The sequence below is a fragment of the Lingula anatina genome, chromosome 9 (assembly GCF_051362555.1).
Source record: "Lingula anatina isolate TDL-2025a chromosome 9, LinAna3.0, whole genome shotgun sequence".
Taxonomy (NCBI): Eukaryota; Metazoa; Brachiopoda; class Lingulata; order Lingulida; family Lingulidae; genus Lingula; species Lingula anatina.
The window spans coordinates 19,529,887-19,557,290 of NC_141775.1; the positions used below are offsets into that span (position 1 = coordinate 19,529,887).

The 27,404-nt window shown below is 36.0% G+C and overlaps 2 protein-coding genes and 1 long non-coding RNA gene across 3 annotated transcripts in view; 1 reads left to right on the forward strand and 2 right to left on the reverse strand.

Moving 5' to 3' along the window:
• The window catches only part of LOC147760101 (uncharacterized), a 215,946-nt gene that overhangs the window by 13,890 nt on the left and 174,652 nt on the right, over positions 1-27,404 (reverse strand). The gene's annotated exons all lie outside the window — the stretch shown is intronic.
• Positions 1,725-19,397, forward strand: LOC106177565 (chloride channel protein 2-like). The gene is made up of 5 exons (XM_086995718.1): positions 1,725-1,864; positions 16,259-16,363; positions 16,699-16,785; positions 17,153-18,480; positions 18,641-19,397. The coding sequence occupies exons 1-4, from the start codon at positions 1,838-1,840 to the stop codon at positions 17,270-17,272; spliced, it is 339 nt and encodes a 112-aa protein (XP_086851844.1). The 5' UTR covers positions 1,725-1,837; the 3' UTR covers positions 17,273-18,480; positions 18,641-19,397.
• LOC106155813 (11-beta-hydroxysteroid dehydrogenase 1-like) lies at positions 19,285-26,450 on the reverse strand. The gene is made up of 6 exons (XM_086995532.1): positions 26,275-26,450; positions 25,984-26,085; positions 25,164-25,377; positions 23,098-23,235; positions 19,674-19,801; positions 19,285-19,353 (listed from the first exon to the last, which is right to left on the reverse strand). The coding sequence occupies exons 1-6, from the start codon at positions 26,401-26,403 to the stop codon at positions 19,285-19,287; spliced, it is 780 nt and encodes a 259-aa protein (XP_086851658.1). The 5' UTR covers positions 26,404-26,450.

Genomic DNA, 27,404 nt, shown 5'->3' on the forward strand with positions numbered 1-27,404 from the left:
TAGGTAAGTGTATGACTACATGGTATCCCAGTGAAGTCAGGATGGGAGAGCAGGTGTCTCCCATAGTACCTGGAGGATATGCTGTAGTAGGTAAGTGTATGACTACATGGTATCCCAGTGAAGTCCGGATGGGAGAGCAGGTGTCTCCTATAGTACCTGGAGGATATGCTGTAGTAGGTAATATCATGTAACTCAGCAGTACTCTCTATCACTGTTAAGATTCATATTAGAGTCCTCTACAAACCCATGATAGTAACTACAGGTATGAAAATTGATCACTTCAATTATACTTGATCTAGTGTGTCAGGTATTTTAAATATTTGAAAAAAAAATGAAAGTTATTATTCCAAAATGAGTTTTTCAGTACTTTATTTATTAATAAGTCAGCTGTACATGTATCTTAATGCAGCAGCTATTGCTCTTTAAGTTGGCTGATATCGCACTGGAAAAAAATGTCAGTAGTATGTTCCTTTCAATGTATTTTTGCTTACATAATCATAAAATATGCGTGTATCATTTGTATAGGAGCTGCTGCTTTGGCAGGAAGTGTTACCCACACCATTTCCACCTCTGTGATAGTGTTTGAGCTGACGGGACAGATATCCCACATTCTACCTGCTGTGGTAAGACAACTGATTGTTTGATAAATGTGATAGTGTTTGAGCTAACGGGACAGATATCCCACATTCTACTGGCTGACAAGATTGTTGGTCTTTGAAAAATTTTAATATATTTAATCAATTTTATAAAACCAACACTTATTTTACATTTTCTATATATCATTTGTATACTCCAGATAGCAGTGTTGATAGCCAATGCAGTCGCCCACAGCCTTCAGCCGTCCATTTATGACAGCATCATCCAGATCAAAAGGCTGCCTTACCTGCCCGATATAATCCCCACCAAGTCCAGGTAATATGTGATATCATCCCCACCAAGTCCAGGTAATATGTGATATCATCCCCACCAAGTCCAGGTAATATGTGATATCATCCCTACCAAGTCAAGGTAATGTGATATCATCCCCACCAAGTCCAGGTAATATGTGATATCATCCCTACCAAGTCCAGGTAATATGTGATATCATCCCCACCAAGTCCAGGTAATATGTGATATCACCCCCACCAAGTCCAGGTAATATGTGATATCACCCCCACCAAGTCCAGGTAATATGTGATATCATCCCCACCAAGTCTAGGTAATATGTGATATCATCCCCTCCAAGTCTAGGTAATATGTGATATCATCCCCTCCAAGTCCAGGTAATATGTGATATCATCCCCACTAAGTCCAGGCAATATGTGATATCATCCCTACCAAATCCAAGTAATATCATCCCCACCAAGTCCAGGTAATAAGTGATATCATCCCCTCCAAGTCCAGGTAATATGTGATATCATCCTCACCAAGTGCAGGTAATATGTGATATCATCCCCACTAAGTCCAGGCAATATGTGATATCATCCCTACCAAGTCCAAGTAATATCATCCCCACCAAGTCCAGGTAATGTGTGAACAAAATATCATGAATAATCATTTAAAATTACTGAATTAGAGTAATGTGATTATTAAGTAATCTTTACATTAGCTTACTTGATACAAGATGAGGTTAAAAATTGCTTACATTTAAAAAGATAATTTTAACCCTCTATAACAGGTACCTATATAGTATATACACCTTTAGGTTTATTTACCATCACACTATTGTTTTCCATGTACCTTTCTCTGCTTATTTTGATAATGAAGTTTGATTAATTTTGATTTTACAGAAAAGAAATTCAGCATTGGGCTGGCAAAGATTTTCAAATCTCGAAGTAAAGAAAGTATCGCGGACAGTATGGCTTCTGAAGATGATGAAGCTCAGGTAACTATGGCAACAAACTGATAAACAGCATGGAATATTTTAGTTTAAAAGTCAATATTTACAGGGTTCTGTATTCTACTTATGAAGGATTAGCAGTGTGAGGAGTCAGGTATATCTAATTATATTATATATAGCATCGTGAATATCATAAGAGACATACATATATATATATATCTATATTATATTATATATGTAGCATCGTGAGGGTAGTGGCTAAGTTTACATTTATCTATTCATCTGTGTTTAATGTTATTATTTTTTATTTATTTATATCTTTTGCATGTGCTGTAAGTCTCTGCATACATGAAGTACCAGTTTGAAGTGAATAGTTAATACTTGAAGATGTATATATATATATATATATATATATATATATATATATATATATATATATATATATATATATATATAGTAATAGAGTGACCATGATGTAAGGTTTAAAAGTGTGATACTGATACTTGGGTCATCCAGACACCATTAAACTACCTGAAGGTCAACATACCTATATCTGCCCAGGCTTGTCAACTGTTTGTCCTCTGAGTCAGTACAACAGTTAGTGTGTGGTATTACACCATTAAACTACCTGAAGGTCAACATACATGTATCCACCCAGGCTTGTCAACTGTTTGCCCTCTGAGTCAGTACAACAGTTAGTGTGTGGTATTACACCATTAAACTACCTGAAGGTCAACATACCTGTATCTACCCAGGCTTGTCAACTGTTTGCCCTCTGAGTCATTACAACAGTTAGTGTGTGGTATTACACCATTAAACTACCTGAAGGTCAACATACCTGTATCTACCCAGGCTTGTCAACTGTTTGCCCTCTGAGTCATTACAACAGTTAGTGTGTGGTATTACACCATTAAAACTACCTGAAGGTCAACATACCTATATCTGCCCAGGCTTGTCAACTGTTTGCCCTCTGAGTCATTACAACAGTTAGTGTGTGGTATTACACCATTAAAACTACCTGAAGGTCAACATACCTGTATCTACCCAGGCTTGTCAACTGTTTGCCCTCTGAGTCAGTACAACAGTTAGTGTGTGGTATTACACCATTAAACTACCTGAAGGTCAACATACCTGTATCTACCCAGGCCAGCTGCCATATGCACTGTACACTTAGTGTTATATACAGCATATAGTTTCATTCTCATGGTCTGTCTGATTTGGTGAAATGTAGATATTAACTGTAAGTGAAATGGTCTGGGTATTATTTGAATGTCTGCTTTTATTATATTTCACTATTGACAGGATTCCTCCCTGTATGAGTTGTATGTATGTTATCATATTATATTTCACTATTGACGGGATTCCTCCCTGTATGAGTTGTATGTATGTTATCATATTATATTTCACTATTGACGGGATTCCTCCCTGTATGAGTTGTATGTATGCTATCATATTATATTTCACTATTGACAGGATTCCTCCCTGTATGAGTTGTATGTATGTTATCGTATTATATTTCACTATTGACAGGATTCCTCCCTGTATGAGTTGTATGTATGTTATCATATTATATTTCACTATTGACGGGATTCCTCCCTATATGAGTTGGACCCCGAGTCTGACAGGTTCTTACACAGACGTGGCAAACATGCCCATGTAAAGCTGGTAAGAAGATGGCTGCTGCTTTACAAACCACGTTTTATTTGATCATGTGACTTGTTATCTAGTCATGTGACCACAGCTTTTGACCACATGTTTTGCCATTGTTTCACAACTTTTGACTGCAGTGTGTAGGTGATTTAATTTTTGTAGCAGATTGCTGTGAGTGAGTTTTATCATAACCCATTTTTGTTAGTAGTTCCTAGCAAGATTGTTAGTTGCCATTGTGTGGCTTAGTTTTAGTTTTCTTATATGGTAAAATATTCAGAGCTGTCCTTGTGTCTGTAAGTATAGCTTGATGATTGCAGTTGTCAAAGTGAGAAGGTTTTTACTTATTTTCTGTTTGGATTTTGCTAAGAATACTATCTGAATGCTGTTAGTTTGCTGTGGTCATTTTTGAGGATGAGACAAAGGCATGACTGCAAGTAATGTTATTATAAATAGACTTAGGATACTATAGAGAAATAAACTTATATTGCTGATTGAAAAGAACACAACCCGATTGTCAAAATGTAATGAAAAGTAGATTTTGATCATTTTGTAACGGTTTTCTAACAAAAATAGCATCTGCACCAAAAGCTGCTTCTGTTTTGATATTTTTTCTGCTTGCAGTGAAAACCAATATGTTTTGTCTACAAAATCATTTTCATTTGTATTGAAGCATATAATTTGAGACTCTGACTGCTTGGATTGATATACAGTTTTATTTTATAAAAAATTGTATTATTATTTTCTTTCTTGTCATCAATTAATAGTCTTCACATCCAAAAGAACTTCATAGCAACCAAGATGAGACACTATAAAACCTGGACTGGTTTTCTAACTGTTCATGTAGTTCAAACCCCATAAATGTGTCTGGCATATTTAATAAACGACACATGCAGATATCAAAGAATCGTCAAAAGTTGGAGCACATTTACTCTCCCTAAAGGTTGCCGCCTTAGTGCAGAGTATCAATTTGTGAAATTGTCCTCTCTTGTTGTTCACTGGCTGTGGTAATTGAGTTGTGTTATCATGTAAACTGTTATGAGGGGAATTATGCAATGGCTGCTGCCCAGAAACCTATTAAATATAAACACTGATTTATAACATTCTCAACAAATGATATTGTGCAAACAATTCTCTTGGGAAGTACAGTATAGAATGGCATATAAACAGAAACCAGTTGAAAATGAAGATGAACATGCACTGATGTTGACAGGGGTCAGCTGCTTTCTGCTTTCTCTGTGCACCAGCTTATAATTACTAGTTGTACATATTTGGGGAAGTTCCTTAACTGACTGCCACTCCCCCCCCCCCCCCCCCACCACTCCTTCACAATGGTGATCTTCATCTGAAATCTACTAATGAGACTATCATGTTTCTTACTACTATCTATACTTTCCTGTGTACAGCATTAATACCTTGCATGTTGAGGCCTGGTGGCCTAAAATATCTTATGATTTATGGTGGTTCATCCATTGGCATGCTTTAATAATATGTCTTTATGTTTACTAACACCTTTATTATTTGATTTCAGTTGTCAAGAAATACCCTTCCTCCTTACATTCTCTTTAAATTTTATAGTACAGGGATGGGAGCATCCTCCTTCAAATTTTGAATTACAGGGATGGAAATTTCCCAAGGTTTTAGCAGAAAAGACAACTACATTTTGTTAGAAATGCTACAAGAGTAGGAGACGTCAGTGTTGAAAAGTAGGTGCAGGTTCCTTTCTCTCCAAACATTGTATGTTCCCATCCCTGTACATGATATGTAGCAGTTAAAACACCATTAAACCAGCACTTTGATGTGCAGCATATTTAAGACACCATTCCCAGAGCCTATCGCACTAACTTTGGATCGGTCCAGGGGGATTCCCACTAAATTGCTATCAAATTTAACAGCTTAGATGTCTCGCACACCCACTGAAGCTGTTAGGGGGTAATTAACTCATTAAGCAGCTTTAGCAGATGTGCCAGACATCTAAGCTGCTTAAGCTGAAAGCAATTTAGGGAGAAACCCCTTGGAGATAGTTCAATCTTCTAAGATCGATCTAGGCATGGTAACCCAGTCTTATACCTTATTAGTCAACTCTGTTATGTGCATGTGCAGCATATTTAATATCCTATCAGTCAACAATGTACCTTGTACCTTGATAGCATGTGCATGATATCCATACCCTTATATTTGCAGATCACATTATTGTCAAATACAGAATTTTCCAAATATTTATTTTAAAGCAAGGCTTAAAGTGATGGATTGTCATATGCACATATTTATTGTTGATGTTTAAGGATGCCCAGTATGTAGAACATTATTATTAACAGTGGATTTCTATTAATATTGGGTTGAAAGTTACATTGCACTTGCTGTTTCTTAGATAGTTTAATTTGCAGTCAACAATTTTAGGTATTACACTCTCATAGATGTAATCAACATTGATACAACTTATCTGTTCGCCAGAATTTTTTTTTCTCAAGAAGTTAAGTTTCTTGGCTACTGAAATGAGAGTGTAAACCTAGTATTTGTTGTCATGGTAATTCTTTCTGTTGCATGTTTTTCTTCATTTTCCTTTCCCTGCATTTTCTCCACTAGAGGTCTCCTCTAGACGATTTCCCCGAGCAATATACTGACTCTGTGCGAAGTGGCAAAAGTGTTCAATTTAATGTCTTGGACTTACAAGAGGTAAGTTTAATGTCATAGGTTTACTAGAGAAAATGTTAAAGTGATGAACATGCAGGTGAGTCCTGAACCATGCTTTCATAAACAAAATAAACAGAGGCTGGCAGATCTGCTGCACTGTGGAAATTATACTTTTGAAATACTGCCACTACCCATGTCAGTAATTATCAGTGATGTTTTTAAAAGTAATAAATATTGTTATGTGTCAGTTACTGCATCCCAGAGCTAATAATATGATATCATGGAGGATACTGGGGTCTAGTCAGGGTCAGGGGGAAATCAGAGGTGAAGTGAAGGTCAGGGCAAGGTCAGAGGTGAAGTAAAGGTCAGGGAGAGGTGAGAGGTAAAGGTCAAGAAATTGTCATTTGTCCATCACAAGATCAGTCTTGGGTCAAGAGACCCAGAAATGTGCCAAAAGAAGTTATATTGAAACAGTCATTTGACAACTGGGATGTAAAGCAGTTGTTTCTTTATGTATAATATTATTTATTAATTATGATTTTATCGATATGAATATTATTTCTTTAATTTTTTGGAATTTTATAGGCTTACCATATATTTCATAGTTGAAGGCTAATTTTAAGGTTGCTTTTTAGAAGTGACTTAGTAGACATGCTTTTCTTGCTAGTATACATGTATATATTTTAGATGTCTAGCTTTCCTATGGAATATTGTATCACTTGTGGTGATACTCTAGTAGTATTATACCCCAGACACTGGTTAAGGGGTGTATAGACTACAGGTTGGCTGTCTGTTAAGTTTGTTCATTAAAATTGCTTGACTTGGTGAAAACATCACATAAGAGGTCAGCAGATTGTATAACTGAAATTTTCAGACTTTTTTAAGATGAAGAAAAGGTAAATGATGTTAGTGAATTTTATGGATATTTCTTTGTATTACGGTAAGTTGATTTCGGAAATGCATCTAGTAAGGTGTGATGTGTGGTATATTTGATCTGTTTATCATGTGTGTGTTGTGTTTAGAATTTATTTTGTCATGATTGTAGAACTTGCAGTGATGAGAGCCTTAGTGTCTTCACTAGAACAGCTTGCAGTGAACTGACACATGGTTACATACTATATAGACTTTAGAGAGTATCTAGAACCAGTTTCAGAAAATGACTTAAAAGTTTGCTTTTCTTTAAAGTCTTTATTGCATTCAACATAAATTCTGAATTAAAGACGAGACTTTTAACTTAGCTGAAATCACCCTACCTGGTTAACAATAGAATGTTATTTTAAAACCCGATATTTTATTTGAAAGGTATAGGTGATGAGATCAATAACCTTTATAAAGATGTTGCGTAGTTTATGTATTAAAATGGCACATTTCTATACTTCAAAAATAACTGATTTCAAAAAGTTATCATTCTGTCAATGGATTATTTCTCTTCATTTGCAAGCCTCCACAGAGAGTGATAGATTTGAGTGAAGAAGAGGTAAAGTACCAGTAGCATGATGTGTGCTGTGTTCATTTATAAACTGACATCAGAGAAGACTTACATCTGCTGTGTTATGTTAGAACAATTAAGTAGTTTTTCTTCAATCAACAGCTAATATTTGGCAGCGAATATTGCCTCATTCCATGATGTAGATACTCTTGAGAGACAGTGAAATATTGGAGGTAATTATTAGCTGCCAGTATTCACTGGTCATTGAAGAAAAATGTCTTTATTCTTAAACTGACATATTGTTAATGTTGTTTAGTTCAGTCATACCCAGCCAAAGAATTTTAAACCAAGTTCAGAAGAAGGCAGATGAAGGCGGTTGTTTTGACAGAAGCTTCAAAACCAGAAAGAAAGTGACCAAGTGTATAATAGGCCAATATATCTGCTGCTTCTTTAAAAATATATGTTACATTTTGTTTACTTATTGATGTCAGGGGCAGATAATAAGGGTTGAAATGTCAAATAATTGACATAAAGTGTGACCTATACCATCCCATCCCCAGGTACTCATAGTAGTTAAGATGTGAATTATGGTTTTATCCTAGATATTCAATATTAGTACTTGAACCTAACTCACACTGCTTCATTTTGACAGCCTTAAGTCATGCCAAAAACTATAAGTATAATAGTATAAATATTTCACAACTGTCACTATGAATGAAAATCATAATATTTAATCAATAACAAAAATAAAAAAATAAGTCTTGAGATTCAATTTTTTAAAAAACTTACATAAAAGTGTATCACATTCTATTGAATTACAACTTTATAGGCTAAGAATTGGTTAAATTCCTTCTTGGATCACTATAAGGCTTTTGCAGTTAATATGGAAGGCTTTATTATATGAAGCAGGGTCTGGCTCTGTAGATATTAATGACAACCTGTTTTATTGCTCTCTGTAGATGTAAAATGACACAGTTGTTATTACACTGGGTCTGGGTCTGTAAATTCCATTGCTGGTCAGTTTTATTTCTTCCAGTAGTCATAAAATAGCACAGATCTCAGTGGCAGATATTAAGAGGGGTGTTAGGGGGGTCCTGACCCCTCCCCTCCCCTTCGATTACTGAGAAAAAAATCACACCTATAATTCCTCTTGAAATTATAATTTTGTGTAGCTTAATCATAGTTTTAAACTATACCAGATGTCACCATTCACCAAATAAAATACCAAAATATCAGCGGGCCCCGAACCCCACGTCAGCAGGGGAAGGGGAGACTTCAATTCCATGGACCACCCCCTTCAAATAATTCTGGCTCCGCCCTTGGCTCTTATTGCACAGTAATGCACTGCTTGTAGTGCTCTAGATGTGGTTAGTCTCTTCCTCCATGTAGTGTTGCCATTTTGTATAGCCTGATTAAAGCTCATCTTATATGACAATGGCAATGAACAGTTTCCTAAATTTGAATGATTCTTGATAAGTTTAGTCTTGTTCTGCTTACTGCTAACATTAGATTGGATTGCTGTCTTAATTTTGGAGAGCACTGTAGATGGTCATGATAGTGTCATTGTTTTGACATGGTGTGACATTTGTTTGACAGTGTTGTGACATTGTATTGATGATAGTGTAATGTTGTTTGGGTGTAGTGAGACATCTTTACAATGTTTTTTTTTATGTACAGACACAGATGTGTCTGTACATATAGCCATCATCTGCGTCTGTCGTCGCGGTCGTCGCCGTCGCTGTGCACTTTTACCGATAACACGATAAGTGGAAAACCATTTATCATGTATTGTGTAATAAAGTGTCAAAAATGGAAATAAACTCATATCATTGCAGTTTGTCAGATTCAATCATCCACTATGTTCAGAATCTCAGAATGGAGGAAATTGGACATTTAACACTGTTCTATTGATACTTTTCCCATCTCATCAATTTTCTTAGTTGGTCATATAAAAATGGCAGTAAAATGTTTATTTTGTTTTATGTTAAAAAAGTGTTAAAAATGGAAATAAACCCATTTCAGGACAGTGCTGTCTTGTTTACATTTTGGCATTTTCAAGATGTGACTGAAGTTCCATGGGCCTGAAGACCTTTGCTTGTCATGTTTTCTGAATGTCCATGTTACTAATATTTTATTAATAACATTTGATGGTTATTATGCTGTTAAACATTATGTAACGTTGCATCAAAATTTGAAGAAACCCCTATTTAGGGCACTGCTCCTATGATGACCATTTAAGGGAAAACATGTCACTTGCTGTTCTCAAACTTACAAGAAAGAAACATGGGTCTAACATACAGCCTCAGTAGGCAATGCATACTGTTTGGTAAATTTCTCTGGCAGTTTTTTGTGAAAATTTAATTTTTCACTTATTGGCAATTTCAAGGTGCAACTTAGAACCTCCAAGGGCTTGAAGACCCATACTAGTCACATTTTCTGAAAATCCATGACATGTATATTTTATTATTAAAAATTGATGGTCATTTTGCTGTTAAGCATTATGTAATGTTGCATCAAAATAGAAGAAAACACAATTTTGGTGCTGCTGCCATGATGACCATTATGGGAAAACCGTGTTACTTATGATTGTATATATATATATATATCAAACTCAAAGATTAAAAGTTTGAATAGCAGCTTCTTTGGAATTATATTTACCTCTGCCGAGGAGGTTATATTTTCACCCCTGTCTGTCTGTCATCAACATAACTCAAAAAGTTATGTACCGATTTTGCTGAAATTTTCAGGAACTGTCAGAAGTGGGCCAAAGAGGACAATAATAATAATCAACAATTGCTGCCTTGTAGCTTTAAACCTACAGAACTGATAAATATTCATAATATGCAGGTCAAGTTCGAAAATCAGCATGATCTGGCCATTTTTTAAAAAATTACTTGTTTTTTCACTTTTTCAGCATATATGCAGCACCGATAACACAATAAGTGGAAAACCATTTTACCCTTTGGCTTGAAACTTACAGAACTGATGAAAATTCTTAATACGCAGGTCAAGTTCGAAAATCAGAGCTATCGGGTCAATTTTATGGAAGTTATGCTGTTTTTTCATTTTTTTTCAGCATATATGCAACCCCGATAACATGATAAGTGGAAAACCATTTTACCTTTTGGCTTGAAACTTACAGAACTGATGAATATTCATAATATGCAGGTCAAGTTCGAAAATCAGCATGATCAGGCCATTTTGAGGGAATTTATGCTGTTTTTTTCCCTTTTTTCAGCATATTTATAACACCGATAACACAATAAGTGAAAAACCATTTTACCTTTTGGCTTGAAACTTACAGAACTGATAAATATTCATATTATGCAGGTCAAGTTCGAAAATCAGCATGATCGGGCCATTTTTATGAAAGTTATGCTATTTTTTCATTTTTTTCAGCATATATGCAACACCGATAACACGATAAGTGAAAAACCGTTTTACCTTTTGGTTTGAAACTTACAGAACTGATGAATATTCATAAAACGCAGATCAAGTTCGAAAATCGGCGTGATCGGAGCAATTTTATGGAAGTTATGCTGTTTTTTTCAGCATATATGCAATACCTATAACACATTTCAAGGAAAATCAATTGGCCAATTGTCTTGAAATTCACAGGGGTGATCAGTCTTACTGAAATACAGATGAAGTTAAAAAATAAGTTCGATCGGTTCAGTTTTGGTGAAGTTATGCCTTTTTTATGTCGTCGCCGTTGTTGCCGTCGTCGCCGTCGCCGTGCACTTTTACCGATAACACGATAAGTGGAAAACCATTTTACCTTTTGACTTGAAACTTGCAGAACTGATGAATATTCATAATACGCAGGTCAAGTTCGAAAATCAGCATGATCGGGTCACTTTTAGGTAATTTATGCAGTTTTTTCACTTTTTTCAGCATATATGCAGCACCGATAACACGATAAGTGGAAAACCATTGTACCTTTTGACTTGAAACTTACAGAACTGATGAATATTCATAATATGCAGGTCAAGTTCGAAAATCAGCATGATCTGGCCATTTTTTAAAAAATTACTTGTTTTTTCACTTTTTCAGCATATATGCAGCACCGATAACACAATAAGTGGAAAACCATTTTACCCTTTGGCTTGAAACTTACAGAACTGATGAAAATTCTTAATACGCAGGTCAAGTTCGAAAATCAGAGCTATCGGGTCAATTTTATGGAAGTTATGCTGTTTTTTCATTTTTTTTCAGCATATATGCAACCCCGATAACATGATAAGTGGAAAACCATTTTACCTTTTGGCTTGAAACTTACAGAACTGATGAATATTCATAATATGCAGGTCAAGTTCGAAAATCAGCATGATCAGGCCATTTTGAGGGAATTTATGCTGTTTTTTTCCCTTTTTTCAGCATATTTATAACACCGATAACACAATAAGTGAAAAACCATTTTACCTTTTGGCTTGAAACTTACAGAACTGATAAATATTCATATTATGCAGGTCAAGTTCGAAAATCAGCATGATCGGGCCATTTTTATGAAAGTTATGCTATTTTTTCATTTTTTTCAGCATATATGCAACACCGATAACACGATAAGTGAAAAACCGTTTTACCTTTTGGTTTGAAACTTACAGAACTGATGAATATTCATAAAACGCAGATCAAGTTCGAAAATCGGCGTGATCGGAGCAATTTTATGGAAGTTATGCTGTTTTTTTCAGCATATATGCAATACCTATAACACATTTCAAGGAAAATCAATTGGCCAATTGTCTTGAAATTCACAGGGGTGATCAGTCTTACTGAAATACAGATGAAGTTAAAAAATAAGTTCGATCGGTTCAGTTTTGGTGAAGTTATGCCTTTTTTATGTCGTCGCCGTTGTTGCCGTCGTCGCCGTCGCCGTGCACTTTTACCGATAACACGATAAGTGGAAAACCATTTTACCTTTTGACTTGAAACTTGCAGAACTGATGAATATTCATAATACGCAGGTCAAGTTCGAAAATCAGCATGATCGGGTCACTTTTAGGTAATTTATGCAGTTTTTTCACTTTTTTCAGCATATATGCAGCACCGATAACACGATAAGTGGAAAACCATTGTACCTTTTGACTTGAAACTTACAGAACTGATGAATATTCATAATACGCAGGTCAAGTTCGAAAATCAGCATGATCGAGTCACTTTTAGGGAATTTATGCTGTTTTTTCACTTTTTCAGCATATATGCAGCACCGATAACACAGTAAGTGGAAAACCATTTTACCTTTTGGCTTGAAACTTACAGAACTGATGAAAATTCTTAATACGCAGGTCAAGTTCGAAAATCAGCATGATCGGGTCACTTTTAGGTAATTTATGCTGTTTTTTCACTTTTTTCAGCATATATGCAGCACCGATAACACGATAAGTGGAAAACCATTTTACCTTTTGACTTGAAAATTACAGAACTGATGAATATTCATAATACGCAGGTCAAGTTCGAAAATCAGCATGATTGGGCTATTTTGAGGGAATTTATGCTGTTTTTTTCACTATTTTCAATATAAATGCAACACTGATAACACAATATAAGGAAAACGGATTGGCCAATTGTAATTATACTCACAGGAGTGGTCAATCTTACTAAAACGCAGGTTGAGTTCAAAAATCAGCATAATCGGGCCATTATTTTAGAAGTTATACTGTTTTTTCACATTTCCTCAGATTCAATTATTAGGCATGTTAACAGTCTCATTATTTAACTAATAAGATGTCTAAAAGTGTTTGTTTGATATTTCCTGCATCTTTACAACATTGTTAGTTGATTATGTAAAAAACATGGTAAACTTGTTATCATGTATTGTGTAATAAAGTGTCAAAAATGGAAATAAACTCATATCATTGCAGTTTGTCAGATTCAATCATCCACTATGTTCAGAATCTCAGAATGGAGGAAATTGGACATTTAACACTGTTCTATTGATACTTTTCCCATCTCATCAATTTTTTTAGTTGGTCATATAAAAATGGCAGTAAAATGTTTATTTTGTTTTATGTTTAAAAAGTGTTAAAAATGGAAATAAACCCATTTCAGAACAGTGCTGTCTTGTTTACATTTTGGCATTTTCAAGACGTGACTTTGAAGTTCCATGGGCCTGAAGACCTTTGCTAGTCACATTTTCTGAATATCTGTGATACAAATATTTTATAATTAAAAATTGATGGTCATTAAGCTGTTAAACATTATGTAATATTGCATCAAAATTTGAAGAAACCCCTATTTTGGGCACTGCTTCCATGATGACCATTTAAGGAAAATCATGTCACTTACTGTTCTCAAACTTACAGGAAAGAAACATGGGACTAAAATACAGCTTCAGTAGGCAATGCAGTCTGTTTGGTTTTTTTTTTTTTTTTTTTTTTTTTTTTTTTTTTTTTTTTTTTTTTTTGGGCAGTTAAACAGTTTTTTGTGAAAATTTAATTTTTCACATATTGGCATTTTCAAGGTGTGACTTTAAAGTTCCATGATCTTGAAGACTTTTGCTTGTCACATTTTCTGAATGTCCATGTTACTAATATTATTAATAACATTTGATTGTCATTATGCTGTTAAACATTATTTAATGTTGTATCAAAATTTGAAGAAACCCCTATTTTGGGCACTGCTCCTATGATGACCATTTAAGGGAAATCATGTCACTTACTGTTCTCAAACTTATAGGAAAGAAACATGGGACTAAAATACAGCTTCAATAGGCAACGCAGTCTGTTTGGTAAATTTTTCTGGCAATTTAACAGTTTTTTTGTGAAAATTTAATTTTTCACTTATTTGCATCTTTATTTTCTGTTCTTTGTCTGTACATTTGACAGCTTTGCTGCCTTGTTTGTATATATGTGTTTTTTATTCAGATTTAATTCTTAGGCATGTTAACAATCTCATTTGTGAATTAATTAAATATGTAAAGGTGTTCCTTTGACATTTTCTACATCTTAATATTGTTAGTTGATTATATAAAAATGATGGTAAACCTGTTATTGTGCATTGTGTTATAAAGTGTCAAAAAATGGAAATAATCTTATCTTTACAGTTTGTAAGATTCAATCATTCACCATGTTCAGAATCTCAGAATGGAGCAAATTGGACATTTAAAATTGTTCTATTGATATTTTTCCTATGTCATCAATTTTTTTAGTTGTTCATTTAAAAATGACAGTAAATTGATTATTTTGTTATATGTAAAAAAAGTGTTGAAAGTGGAAAGAAAATCATTTCAGTACAGTCATCTCGTTTACATTTTGGCATTTTGAAGGTGTGACTCTGAACTTCCATGGCCTTGAAGACCTTTCCATGTCACATTTTCTGAATATCCATGATACTTTTATTTTATTATTAAAAATTGATGATTATTATGTTATATTGGATAAAAGTTGAAGAAAACCCTATTTTGGACATCGCTGCCGGAATGACCATTAAGGAAAAACCATGTTGCTTATGATACTCAAACTTACTGAAAAGTTTCACTGAAGTGCAGTTTGTGTTGGAAAATCAGTGTGATTGTTTTCTGTTTTGGAAGCAATGCAGCTCTACAGAGTGCTCTATGGGGCTACTGTTTATGGATGGTGGTAATTGTCCCTTGGGGTAGTCACAAGCTAAATTCAGAGCTATAAAATTACTTGCCTAATTAATTTCCAAGTGCCCATTAAATAGGATTACATAAAACACACGTTGAGATTGCCCAGTAAAGCCCCATAGGTAAAGCTCTCTTAACTGTGTCACATAATTAGGAATTGGTGATAATTAATATTATGCAGGTAAATATTGTTTAATATTGCAAATAAGTTTACAAAAGAAAAAAAAATTGTGTAACGCCAACATTAATGCTGTATTATCCTCAAACACATTGGGGTTATTCATATCATGTTAATACAGCAAGATTAAAAGTTTGAATAGCAGCTTTATTGGAATATTTTTGTTGTGTTTTTTTTTTAATCATTTTTCAAACACTGGCATTTTCAGCTCCCATCCACCTGAAGCTCTTCACATTTTCTGTATTTCCACATAAGCAGTTGCATTGGTTTTTATGTCTTTAAACATTATGTAATATTATTTTATGCACTGTTATCTTTTTTCGGATATTGGGATTTTCATTATGTGAATTTGAACTCTCATGGTCCTGAAACTGTAATCTTATTACAGGGGCGGATTGAGGCCGTCTTCTGGGTCTTTCAGAAGACGGTCAGATTTTAAAGTTCACAATGATGGGTATCTGTTTTTTCTGTTGGAAAACCATTAAAAATGGGGGATGGATCAACAAAGATGATTTGGAATACTGTCAGAAAATACCTCTGGATCTGCTCCTGTTATTGACCATGTTACCAGTTGTGCATGATTAAAATTCAGTGTTGATTGACAGTGCTATTATAGGCATTATTTATTATTGCATCAAAATTGACAAAATGACCCATTTTCTGCATTTATATTTTCTGTTTTTGTCTGTACATTTGACAGCTTTGCTGCCTTGTTTAAAAACATGGTGTGACATTGTTTTGACAGTGGTGTGGTATATTTGGACCTAGTGTGACATTGTTTTGATGTTAGTGTGATGTTGTTTTGATGTTAGTGTGACATTGTTTTGATGTTAGTGTGATGTTGTTTGGATGTTTTGACATTTTTACAGTTTTTTTTTCTCGGACATGGTGTGACATTTTTTGACAGTGGTGTAATATTTTTGACAGTAGTGTGACATTGTTTTGACACTGATGTTTATTCTGTAGCAAAGACAGTGGGAGGAAGAGCAGTTGAAATGTCAGGTGAAGTTTGAAGAGGCTCAGATAGACCCTGCCCCCTTCCAGCTAGTGGAGAGGACTTCCTTACAGAAAGTAAGATGTAAAAAAAAACAGAACATTTAGAAAATGCATGGCTGGTTTTCAAGAATGTTCATTTTATCCGCATCTCTGTCTTTTACATAAATAAAACTTTCCAAAATTCAATAATGACTGGGGAATTGAAAAAAGAGAGGATCATTTAATCAAAATAAAATTTAGCATCAATGCAGAGGAATCTGTCGAAGTGTTTCAGCTTATTCTTGGAAGAAATGGATCCATCATAATGGCATGGGAGAACTGAATTGTACATGCATTCTTTACAGTACCTAAGTAGTTAAGACTTCACCGTTTCACTTCTTTCTCACTATGTGGTTGTGGCTATGTTTCAGGTTCACTCTCTGTTCTCACTGCTAGGCCTGAACCATGCCTATGTCACCAATACAGGGAGATTGGTAGGAGTGGTTGCACTTAAAGAGGTAAACACACATCAACATGTTACTATCATAACTATATAACACTGTAAACTTGAACCATGCCTATGTCACCAATACAGGGAGGTTGGTAGGAGTGGTTGCACTTAAAGAGGTAAACACACATCAACATGTTACTATCATAACTATTTAACACTGTAAACATCAGAATTGCTGCTATTTGGCACTAGAAAAGTAAATGCTTAATGTGTTTAAAAGTTGTTACAGTATTACTCAGCCTTTGTTAAATCTTGTGTGACCCAAGTCTTGTGTAAGGTGTTACACTCTCAAAGTATAGGTCAGAGAATGATGGAACAAGTTTAACAAATCACAGCATGGGGTAATGCAATCAGCCTGCATTTTGTGCTTGCAGGTGAGGAGGGCCATTGAGGGCCAGGTAGAAGAAGACCATGAACTGATGCGGACACACAAGCATGGCAATACTGTGGAACTGGAGATGGAAGTGCGGGAACGGTCGGATAGTGAGGCTTGAACTACATCAACTCATCAGATAGTGAGGCGTAAATAATAATTGCTCATGGTCAGTTTGGAACAGAAAGGAAAGTAAAGCACATGGAAACTGAAATATTTTATCAGGACATGAAATATGCCAGAAGACAGTGAAGAGAACATTACTAGGAGCTGTGTACCAGTAGAGAGAGAGGAGAGTATGAACTCTTAACATTGGTGCTGTGGTCAGAATACTTGGTGTTTACCATGTACCCCCCTCTCACTGCTGACATACTGCATTTAGAGAGTTATCAAAATAAAGAACAAAGAGATATGGCATGTCATGATAGTCCATGACTTGACAGTCAGTGTCATGGTAACCATTGCCATGACAATATGCCATGACAGTCCATGACCTGACATTCAGTACCATGGTAACCATTGCCGTGACAATATGGCATGACAGTCCATGGCCAGACATTCAGTATCATGGTAACCGTTGCCATGACAACATGGCATGACAGTCCATGACCTGACATTCAGTACCATGGTAACTGTTGCCATGACAACATGCCATGACAGACCATGTCGTCATATACAGTGACATGGTAACCATTGTTTCAGTTCATAATAATGCCAATATCATTTTATCCATGTTAAATTTATTTGGGTGCTTAAGTAAATAAATACATTGTAACTACTGGTGTATGGGGGTGGGGGGGTTCATGCCAAGGCAGTCCTTTTGTACCCAGAGTTTAAGAGTTTACTGTAGACTGACCTGTGTAATCATCATGTCTTCCAGAAAGGGAGGGGAGACATGATGATAATACAGCTTACTGGCAGTTTACTGTAGACTGACCTGTGTAATCATAATGTCTTCCAGAAAGGGAGGGGAGACATGATGATAATACAGCTTACTGGTAGTCTACTGGAAACTCCAAAACTCTGGATGCCATTTTAGTCATATATTTGTATATATATATTAACATTACCATATTTTTTATATCTCTTTTTGTACAGACTGCATTATGATTTAAATTAGCTTTTTGAATGGTCAAATGATCCCTTGTTTTCCTTGTTCTGTTTATTTCAGTCATTGGCATATTATCATTATTCATAAATTTCAATTATCACAAAACAGATACAACTGTAACAGTGAATTTCCCTCTGGGGTTTAACTGTTGTTTATATTTAACAAAAAGAAACAGCACTATGCTGTCAAGTGCAAGGAGCCAAGTTGTTTTAAAATAGGTTGTTCTATTAAAATAGACAGAACTGTTTTTATACGCTGTGGTGTACAGTGTTTGTCCACATAAATAGAATTAAAATAGGTTGTTCTATTAAAATAGACAGAACTATTCTTATACACTGTGGTGCACAGTGTTTGTCCACATAAATAGAATTAAAATAGGTTGTTCTATTAAAATAGACAGAACTGTTTTTATACGCTGTGGTGTACAGTGTTTGTCCACATAAATAGAATTCCTCTCTCTTCTTTAGAATGTCAATTTAATACTTTTGATTTACTGAACAGCTGTGGCCAACAAACATATTATCTCTATCTTATCAAGTATAAGGGTGTGTGTATGTGTGTGATCATTTGTGGGTGTGTAACAGTATAAGAAACGTTGAGCAGCATAAGATTTCTTAAAACTACAAAGCATCTCTGTGCGTCTTGATAGCCTTATGTATAAAGTTGGAGCCATGATATGTAAAAAACGAAGTCATCTTTTTCAGATATTCTAGTCTTACATACAGTATGTAGTATTGGGCCAGAATATCACTTGGTTGTTGCGGGATTTTGTACTTTTTATTATTCAGTCAGAAAAATTTCATTAGCATGGTGGGCCTCATATAATATGCTTACAAACTTGAGCATTGGTTGATCAAACATTTATATTGTGTATGCATCAATTATGTGCATATGTTATTGTTTATACAGAATGAAGTTAATCCAAGCCTGATATGCGTATATATTAGTGTTATGCAAGGTGTATTTAATAATAACGAACAGCAGTATTAACTACAGACTTCAGTGCAGTGATTTAGCTGGCATCATACCAGGAAGTTTATCAACAATTCTGTCTTCTCTGTACTGCTGAGATTTGAGACACAACTGTTGACCTTTGCAATTAATGAAAAATAAATATATTTTTCTTGAAATACAAGCTATTGTCTGTCTTGATTGACAGTAGACAAAGTTGTACATATATTCTGTAAAGAAGTTGGATGAAAATGACCACTACTGGTAAGATCCTAAAAACATTACTTTCCATTTGCAATTGAAAAACGATTCCGTATAAACTTTTGTAGTTCTAAGGTATAAGCTAGGGTGATATTTACAAGACTGAAAAGCTTTTAAGCATCATTTTATCAGCAAAATTTGGAAACAGTAACCTTAAAGATATGAATACTTTGGATGGTATATCTGTGCTAGTGTATACTTCATATTGCCTAGTAACAGTTGCCTTGGTGATCTCCAAGGCAACAAGTTCTGGTTGTACTGGCTGAATGGTGTTGTGCCAGTCACTGCCAAACATGCCTATGAATGATTTCACCGCTCTCTCCGTCCCTGAAAAGATAAGATCGGATTTATGAAACGTAGGTAGAAAGACCAAGGAAATATTTAGTTGTAACTACTTATTATTTTGAAATAAAAAATAATGGATAAAAGTTGGAAATTAGGATTACTGGAAGAGGGCACTGAATAGGTGAAAATACAACCTCTTTCATCTCAAATTCACATGATAGACGTAATTATAAAGGCCGGTACATATGAACCAAGCATCGGTGGAGTGTGGATTCCCAGTAACACATGTAAACTACTAGTTTCTTATACGGCTCAAAAAAAAAATCAACAAGTCAAGGGATAAACTGAATAAATCACTCGTTCTGCCATAAAACAGCTTTAGACTGCTCCTTTCTTTAAATTTTTGGTCAGAAATTTTACCTACTTTCGTGACCTATTTTTCTGCCCCATTGATATACAGCATACAACTCTTGCAGAAAATCCATTCAAATATCATTTTTCGGGTAAAACTAAAAAGTGCCTTTTGGTTTTTCTCTTAGTTATACTACTAAAAACTATATGCTGGCATTTGGTTAGCTTTTATGGCAAAATGTGCCAGAATTTAAGACTAAAAGACTTCTTCACTCCTTCATTCCATATGCACCTTTCAATCGTGGAACGTAACTTATTGTACCACCAGCGTTAGCGCTGGCGGTACACATGGTTTTAGTCCCGTCAGGTCCGTTCCGCCGGCTCCGCCGCCATGTTACCGTTACCGCTTCTCCTCCTAGACGGTAAGGGCCTCCATACCCACCTCTTGGATTTAGGTCACCTATAATCTCAACTCGTTCCACGTAAAATTTGGGCTTTGTCGGTATTGGGGTCTAGGTGTGAAACTCATTGCAATGCACCCTTGTCCAAAAATGGCAAAATTAAATGCTAATTATCTACCCAACGGAAGGAATTATGGGAAAAATTTCTACAGACGGCTTTCCAAAAGTTATATGTGGAGATTTCAAATATACCCTTGGATTTGACCTTTGACCCTTATTTCAAGGTCAAACAGGCCAAAATTTTCAAAAAAACGAAATTTTTTACGAAAAAAAATTATTTGCGCTGTTATTCAGACACCACACAGACTTAACCAATAATATTATTGGAAAGTGTTACCCTTCAGGTCACCTTTCATCTCCGTGAATTTGGGGTCATTCGTTGCATTTTCACGGTAGTAGCGGCCATAAGATACCGAAAATGAAAACTGTCTCTAATTCAGGAACCGTTAATGCTAGAGACCCATTCTTTTTTGCATTTTGTAGAGCATGGAAAGCCCAACACTGAAGTTGATCTCCGTTTTTTTTGTATTCCATACGGTTTTCGAGTTACGCTGTATCAAAAAGCACATATTGGTGGTGAAAGCAAAATGTGCAGTACGGTAATGGATAATAAATTTTGAACTCCGGAAAAATAAAACATCAGGCTTGGCAAAGCAGACAACTTGTGGTCAAAAATGACATTATTTCATCAAATTTGAACATCTGGAACTTCAGAGCAGCTCCCATTTCAAGAACTTTGATCAAAATGACATTTTCTTTATTTTAATTTATTTTTTGTGTACGAAATCTATGGCACATTATGGTAACTCCAAAATTATAACATTTAGTCCCTTATATCTCCAAAACTGGCAGAGATAGGTCCATAGTTACTATTGAAGTTGAATAGGAAGTCATATACTGGCAATCTTACTGTGACCTTGAAATTGACCTTTGACCTACTTTTCACCATGAATTGAACTTTGCAAATTTTGCTTCTCTTTTATCTCCAAAACTGGCAAAGATAGGTCCATAGTTTCTATTGAACTTGAATAGGAAGTCATATACTGGCAATCTAAATGTGATCTTAAAATTGACCTTTGACCTACTTTTCACCATGAATTGAACTTTGCAAATTTTGCTTCTCTTTTATCTCCAAAACTGGCAGAGATAGGTCCATAGTTTCTATTGAACTTGAATAGGAAGTCATATACTGGCAATCTAAATGTGATCTTAAAATTGACCTTTGACCTACTTTTCACCATGAACTAACCTTTGTAAATTTTGCTTCCCATTTATCTCCAAAACTGGCAGAGATAGGTCCATAGTTACTATTGAACTTGAATAGAAAGTCATATACTGGCAATCTTACTGTGACCTTGAAATTGACCTTTGACCTACTTTTCATCATGAATTGAACTTTGCAAATTTTGCTTCCCTTTTATCTCCAAAGTTACACTGTATCTGAAAGTACATATTGGTGGTGAAAGCAAAATGTGCAGTACGGTAATGGATAATAAATTTTGAACTCCGGAAATATAAAACATAAGGCTTGGCAAAGCAGACAACTTGTGGTCAAAAATGACATTATTTCATCAAATTTGAACATCTGGAACTTCTGAGCACGTCCCATTTCAAGAATTTTGATCAAAATGACCTTTTCTTTATTTTAATTAATTTTTTCTGTAGGAAATTTATGGCATATTATGGTAACTCCAAAATTATAACATTTAGTCCTTTATATCTCCAAAACTGGCAGAGATAGGTCCATAGAAGTTGAATAGGAAGTCATATACTGGCAATCGTACTGTGACCTTGAAATTGACCTTTGACCTACCTTACGATGAACTAAACTTTGATTGTACCATTTTTAGTTATATATATTTTTTGCATATTTTGAAAATTCTTGTTGATTGCATTTTACAGCTTGTCAAGCACAAGACTGGTGGCTGTGTCCCTTATTTTGCATATTTGGGGGTCTATAGGAATGCGTTTACTCCAGCTGGTGGTACAATATTCGGAGGCGGTATCGCCTCTCTGATCCTCTAGTTTTGTTCTACGTTCAGTAGTTTCAAAGCTCCAGTAGGAAACATTAAGTATTTTATTATTACGTATATTATACAACTTCAAAACAAACTGGAAATTTAGCAATAAAATAAAATTAGTGTCATTATTATAATTTTTATCAACATTCTTTGGTACCATCAGCATTCCAAAAACATGCAGGCACTGGTAAATAGGCACTTTGTACGCGTGAAATGAAATTTACAATAATAAATACGATAACATTAACAAATACAAATCACGCTGGACTATCAAAAATTACATAAATTTACTTGTACTTACGTGTATCGCCAACCATACACAAGGTAACAGACACCCCAGAGTTATAGAGAGCCAGTTCCTGTACTTACGTGTATCGCCAACCATACACAAGGTGACAGACACCCCAGAGTTATAGAGAGCCAGTTCCTGTACTTACGTGTATCGCCTACCATACACAAGGTAACAGACACCCCAGAGTTATAGAGAGCCAGTTCTTGTACTTACTTGTAGCTCCTACCATACACAAGGTGACAGACATTCCAGAGTTATAGAGAGCCAGTTCCTGCCTGAGGACGCCAAAGAACCCCTGGAGAGCGTACTTAGTGGCGGTGTACACGGCTGTATATGGAGTGGCGGTAACTCCTGAAATAACAGCGTGGTCTGAATTAGTACATACGCTGTAGTGGCTTATTACTTATTATTATTATATATACAGTCATCTAATGGAAACGGTTCAAGTCTTATGATGTTTACTGCTATGAAATACGCACACTGGTCTAGAAGAAATACAACATTGGTCAAAAAGGTTGTCCCACCCCCGGTTTCATGTGCTTTTATTTATAAATGATCACATCACAGGAGTTAATTGCCATAAATTGTGTTTTTCATTCCAGATACCATAACTAACATGATAAGTGGTAAAGAAAATACAAACTAGCGGTGAAGATATCAACATTTAATACCATTTATTCACATTTATTACGTGTACCCCCTCAAATCTGACGTTTCACTGTGATTTTCACAGAGGTAAAGAAATGTCCATTAAATTGAAATCGACACCACCAAATTTCACCAAATTTACACACATTTAGCATGAGTGCGTGCTATGTGTCTAATAGCGTTCATGTTAACCGCGTACTGTAATTACATCCTGTAGGTGGCGCAGCCCGCCTTCAACAAGGGTAACAATCCTTTTTTTGGGATATTGTCCCATTCTTCCGAAAGAGCTTGGAAGAGTTGGTCCAGATTTATCAAGAGTTACGTTTTCCTTTGCACTGCACACTTCAAACCACGTCACAGATGTTTAGCAAGGTTAATAACATGGCTCAAAGATGGTTGCTCCATTGGGTTTCTGCAACCAATCACTCATCAGACGAGAGTTGTGAGCAAGTGCATCTCCACGATGACGCCCACAGTATCCCTGGAGTCACCTCTTGCAAATGAAATGAATTCAGTGAATTGCCCCAGTATCGTTCTTTTCCGGAAAGAACAATGCTCTTAAACCATGGGCTTGGAATTCTCTCCAAACGTGGACTGACCTGACACCTCAGGCGATATCATCCTGCACAAACCTACCAAAAGGCATTCTGCAACATGTGTACAGACCCTAGTTTGACCATCGAAATCATTCATGAAATACCTTGATTCTTCAGCAAAACCAATTGTTTCTAGTGATGGTTGACCAAGCTCTGGTAGTTCTGGGATCACTGAACCTAGCATTCTTAACTGATACCTCATTCCATCTGCAAGAGGGGACTTCGGGGGTGATTCAGGCATCATCATGACAGCACACTTGCACACAGTTCTCATGTGGTGAGTGATTTGTTGCAGAAACCCAATGTTCTGAGGCTGGAGACACCATCTCTGAATCCAGATAATAAACCTATTGAGCACACGTGGCATGAATTGAAGTGTGCAATCCAGAGGAGAACCAAACTCCAAACAGTCCGGACAATATCCCACAAAACAGAATTGTTACCTTTGTTGAAGGTAATGGCGCCGTCTACAGGAGATAATTACAGAACGAGGTAAACACACACGCTAATAGACAAGTGACCTTTAACAAGCACACCTTAATGCTAAATGTGTGTAAATTTGGTGACATTTGGTGGTGTTAATTCAATTTAATGGACATTTCTTTGCCTCCGTGGAAATGACAGTGGAACATAGGATTTGAGGGGGTACATGTAATAAATGTGAATAAATGGTATTTAATGGTATTAAATATGGGTATATAGTTTTTATTTTCTGTGCCATGAATCATGTTAGTTATACTATCTGGAATGAAAATCACCATTTATAGCAATTAACTCCTGTGATGTGATCATTTATAAATAAAAGCACATGAAACTGGGGGTGGGACAACCTTTTGACCAATCTTGTATATACCATAAAACTAAGAAGAGTGATTATTTCAAATGATTCCAATATTAAATCAAAACACTCAACCTGTCAGAAAAGGTCTTCTGCAAGAGTGTTGTTCGATACTGAACAAACGGTACATTTTTTTCATCTTCTTCTTATTTGAGACGTTTTATTTCAAGTGACTGACAAGCAGACGATATACCCACCCGCAGTAGAGGAGACCACAGAAATGTGACCACGACTATTGGTCAACAGAGGTAGTGCATGGGACGCCAGGTGAACAAATGACCGGAAGTTAACGTCCATACTGGTGGTCAGTCTCGTGAAGTTATCCCCTGTCCCCAGCCACGGCTGGACGTTAGGCGATATAGCATGGTTCAAAATCAGTATGTCCAGCCCGCCGAGTTTGTTTTCCGTAAACTTGGTTTATGAAAAAAACAACGTTTTTATAATATTTAACCAAACGTTTTTTGCAATTCTAGAGACATTTTGCAGTTGTGCACACTTTAACTGCTATACTGTTTTCACTGTTCGTTTAAAATTGCTTTCATTTAGGTCACAAAGGTCGTCACGCCTGTTTCCATGAATATTATACTAATGATAAAAAGCTAAACTTGGCATCCAATTGCTCATTATTCAGACATCTTGTATATTTGACAATACTGTACGTAATTCACAACGTTCACATTGTTCAGGACCCATATACTGTAACCCCTCTACCCATGATGACTGCCGAAATTGATAATGCCAAAAGTTTAGCTGGGTCCCCGATCTTATTTACCCTGAGTGTCAGCGTCACTGTGAAGCCAGTTTTGCTGATATGGGTTATATATGAAATCAAGATCGAGCTGGCAAAACTGAAATCTAGACCCTAGGGTAGATCTTAGCGTCCTTCTGTGGAAAATCCTTCTGTGGAAAATCCTTCTGTGTGTGTGTGTGCTCTGTACCTTGATAACCCTAGCTGTCTCCTCCATGTCTCCCAGATCAATGTCTGTGTGTTGGTGTGTGTGCGTGTGTACTGTATACCTTTATAACTCTAGCTGTCTCCTCCATGTCTCTCAGATCAGCTACTGTGTACATATGGTTAGACTCAGGTGCCGGAGATAACTTTTTACACTCTGCGATGACCTGAAATCGTTATTATGGAAAGATGCAACTGACACTCAACTGATTGTTCAAATAGCTAAATTATAGAGCAGCTTTTGTAAAGGAAAATAAAATCGTTAATAAAGCATATTGTCTAAGTCACGAAGTTCGAAGCTGTTATTTGAAGGTTGACCCTCCCTCACTTCTCTTAATTTATTACCGGCAACTGACCTTTTTTAAGAGGTTTTCTCTGCGCGCCGTTAAAACAAGATTTGCTCCCATCTTGGCGAAATGGTACGCCACCTGTTCTCCAATTCCAGAGGACGCCCCGGTAATGAGCACTCTCTTGCCTCTCACCATGGCTGTGATAAAACCGATATGCTTATATCAGCCTATTATCATTTTGATTTCTGTTATAAATTTGGCAATTTAATAACACAACGGTAGGCCTGATTTAATCCATATGTAATGACAAATATGTGGCTTTATCTTACGCAGACAACGTAGATATTGTGGTTATGGCAATTTCATATATATTTTTAAAAATATCATATGCCATAACAAAGTTCTATGTGGCTTTATCTTGGGCAGACGTCGTAAATATTATTTTGGAGACTAGGAGAGAAATAGCACGAAATCCATGCGTTATCTCTCTTCTTTTTGGATACTGATATCCAATGGTTGTGTTAGCAGGTTACAGCCAACACGTAGGCCATTAAAATGGAATGCTAACGCATGGATTTCATACTTAAGGAGAGAAAGAGAGAGTGGTACACAAAAATATGATCGACTGGCGTATTTTCAGCCTCACCAAACTAAGTTGGTCTGCCCTAAGTCTTTAATCGTTTACTCACATACTGATCACAAGTGTCAGTCCCGTTGAGTACAGTAGACTATACGAACATGTAGCACATCAGACTTAGATAGGGATCGGCAAAGACCGTTCATGCTCACCGGGATCGAAATCATCCACGTAGAGGCTGGCGATGTAGACGGCAGTCACAGTGAGGAGCACAGCAACCAGGGTTTTTGTCTTGGAACCCATATTGAATTTTTTTTTTATTTCTGAGACGCGACGACCTCTGCAAACCCCACTGACCTTTTAATGTCCCCACTGCACACACTGCTGGCAGCATTAAGTGTAATACCAGTACATAAGGTCTGCATTAGCATCCCTGCTTTGGCCAGGTCAGTACATTTAAGACTAGGTTCCCATACCTAAATCGATCTAACAGGATCGATCCATCTCCACGGGTTTTCGCTAAATTGCTTACAGCTTTCATTGCTTAGATGTCTGGGGCCCCTCCAAAGCTGCAAAACGATAGTTAATTACCCCCTATCAGCTTCGGTAGGCGTGACAG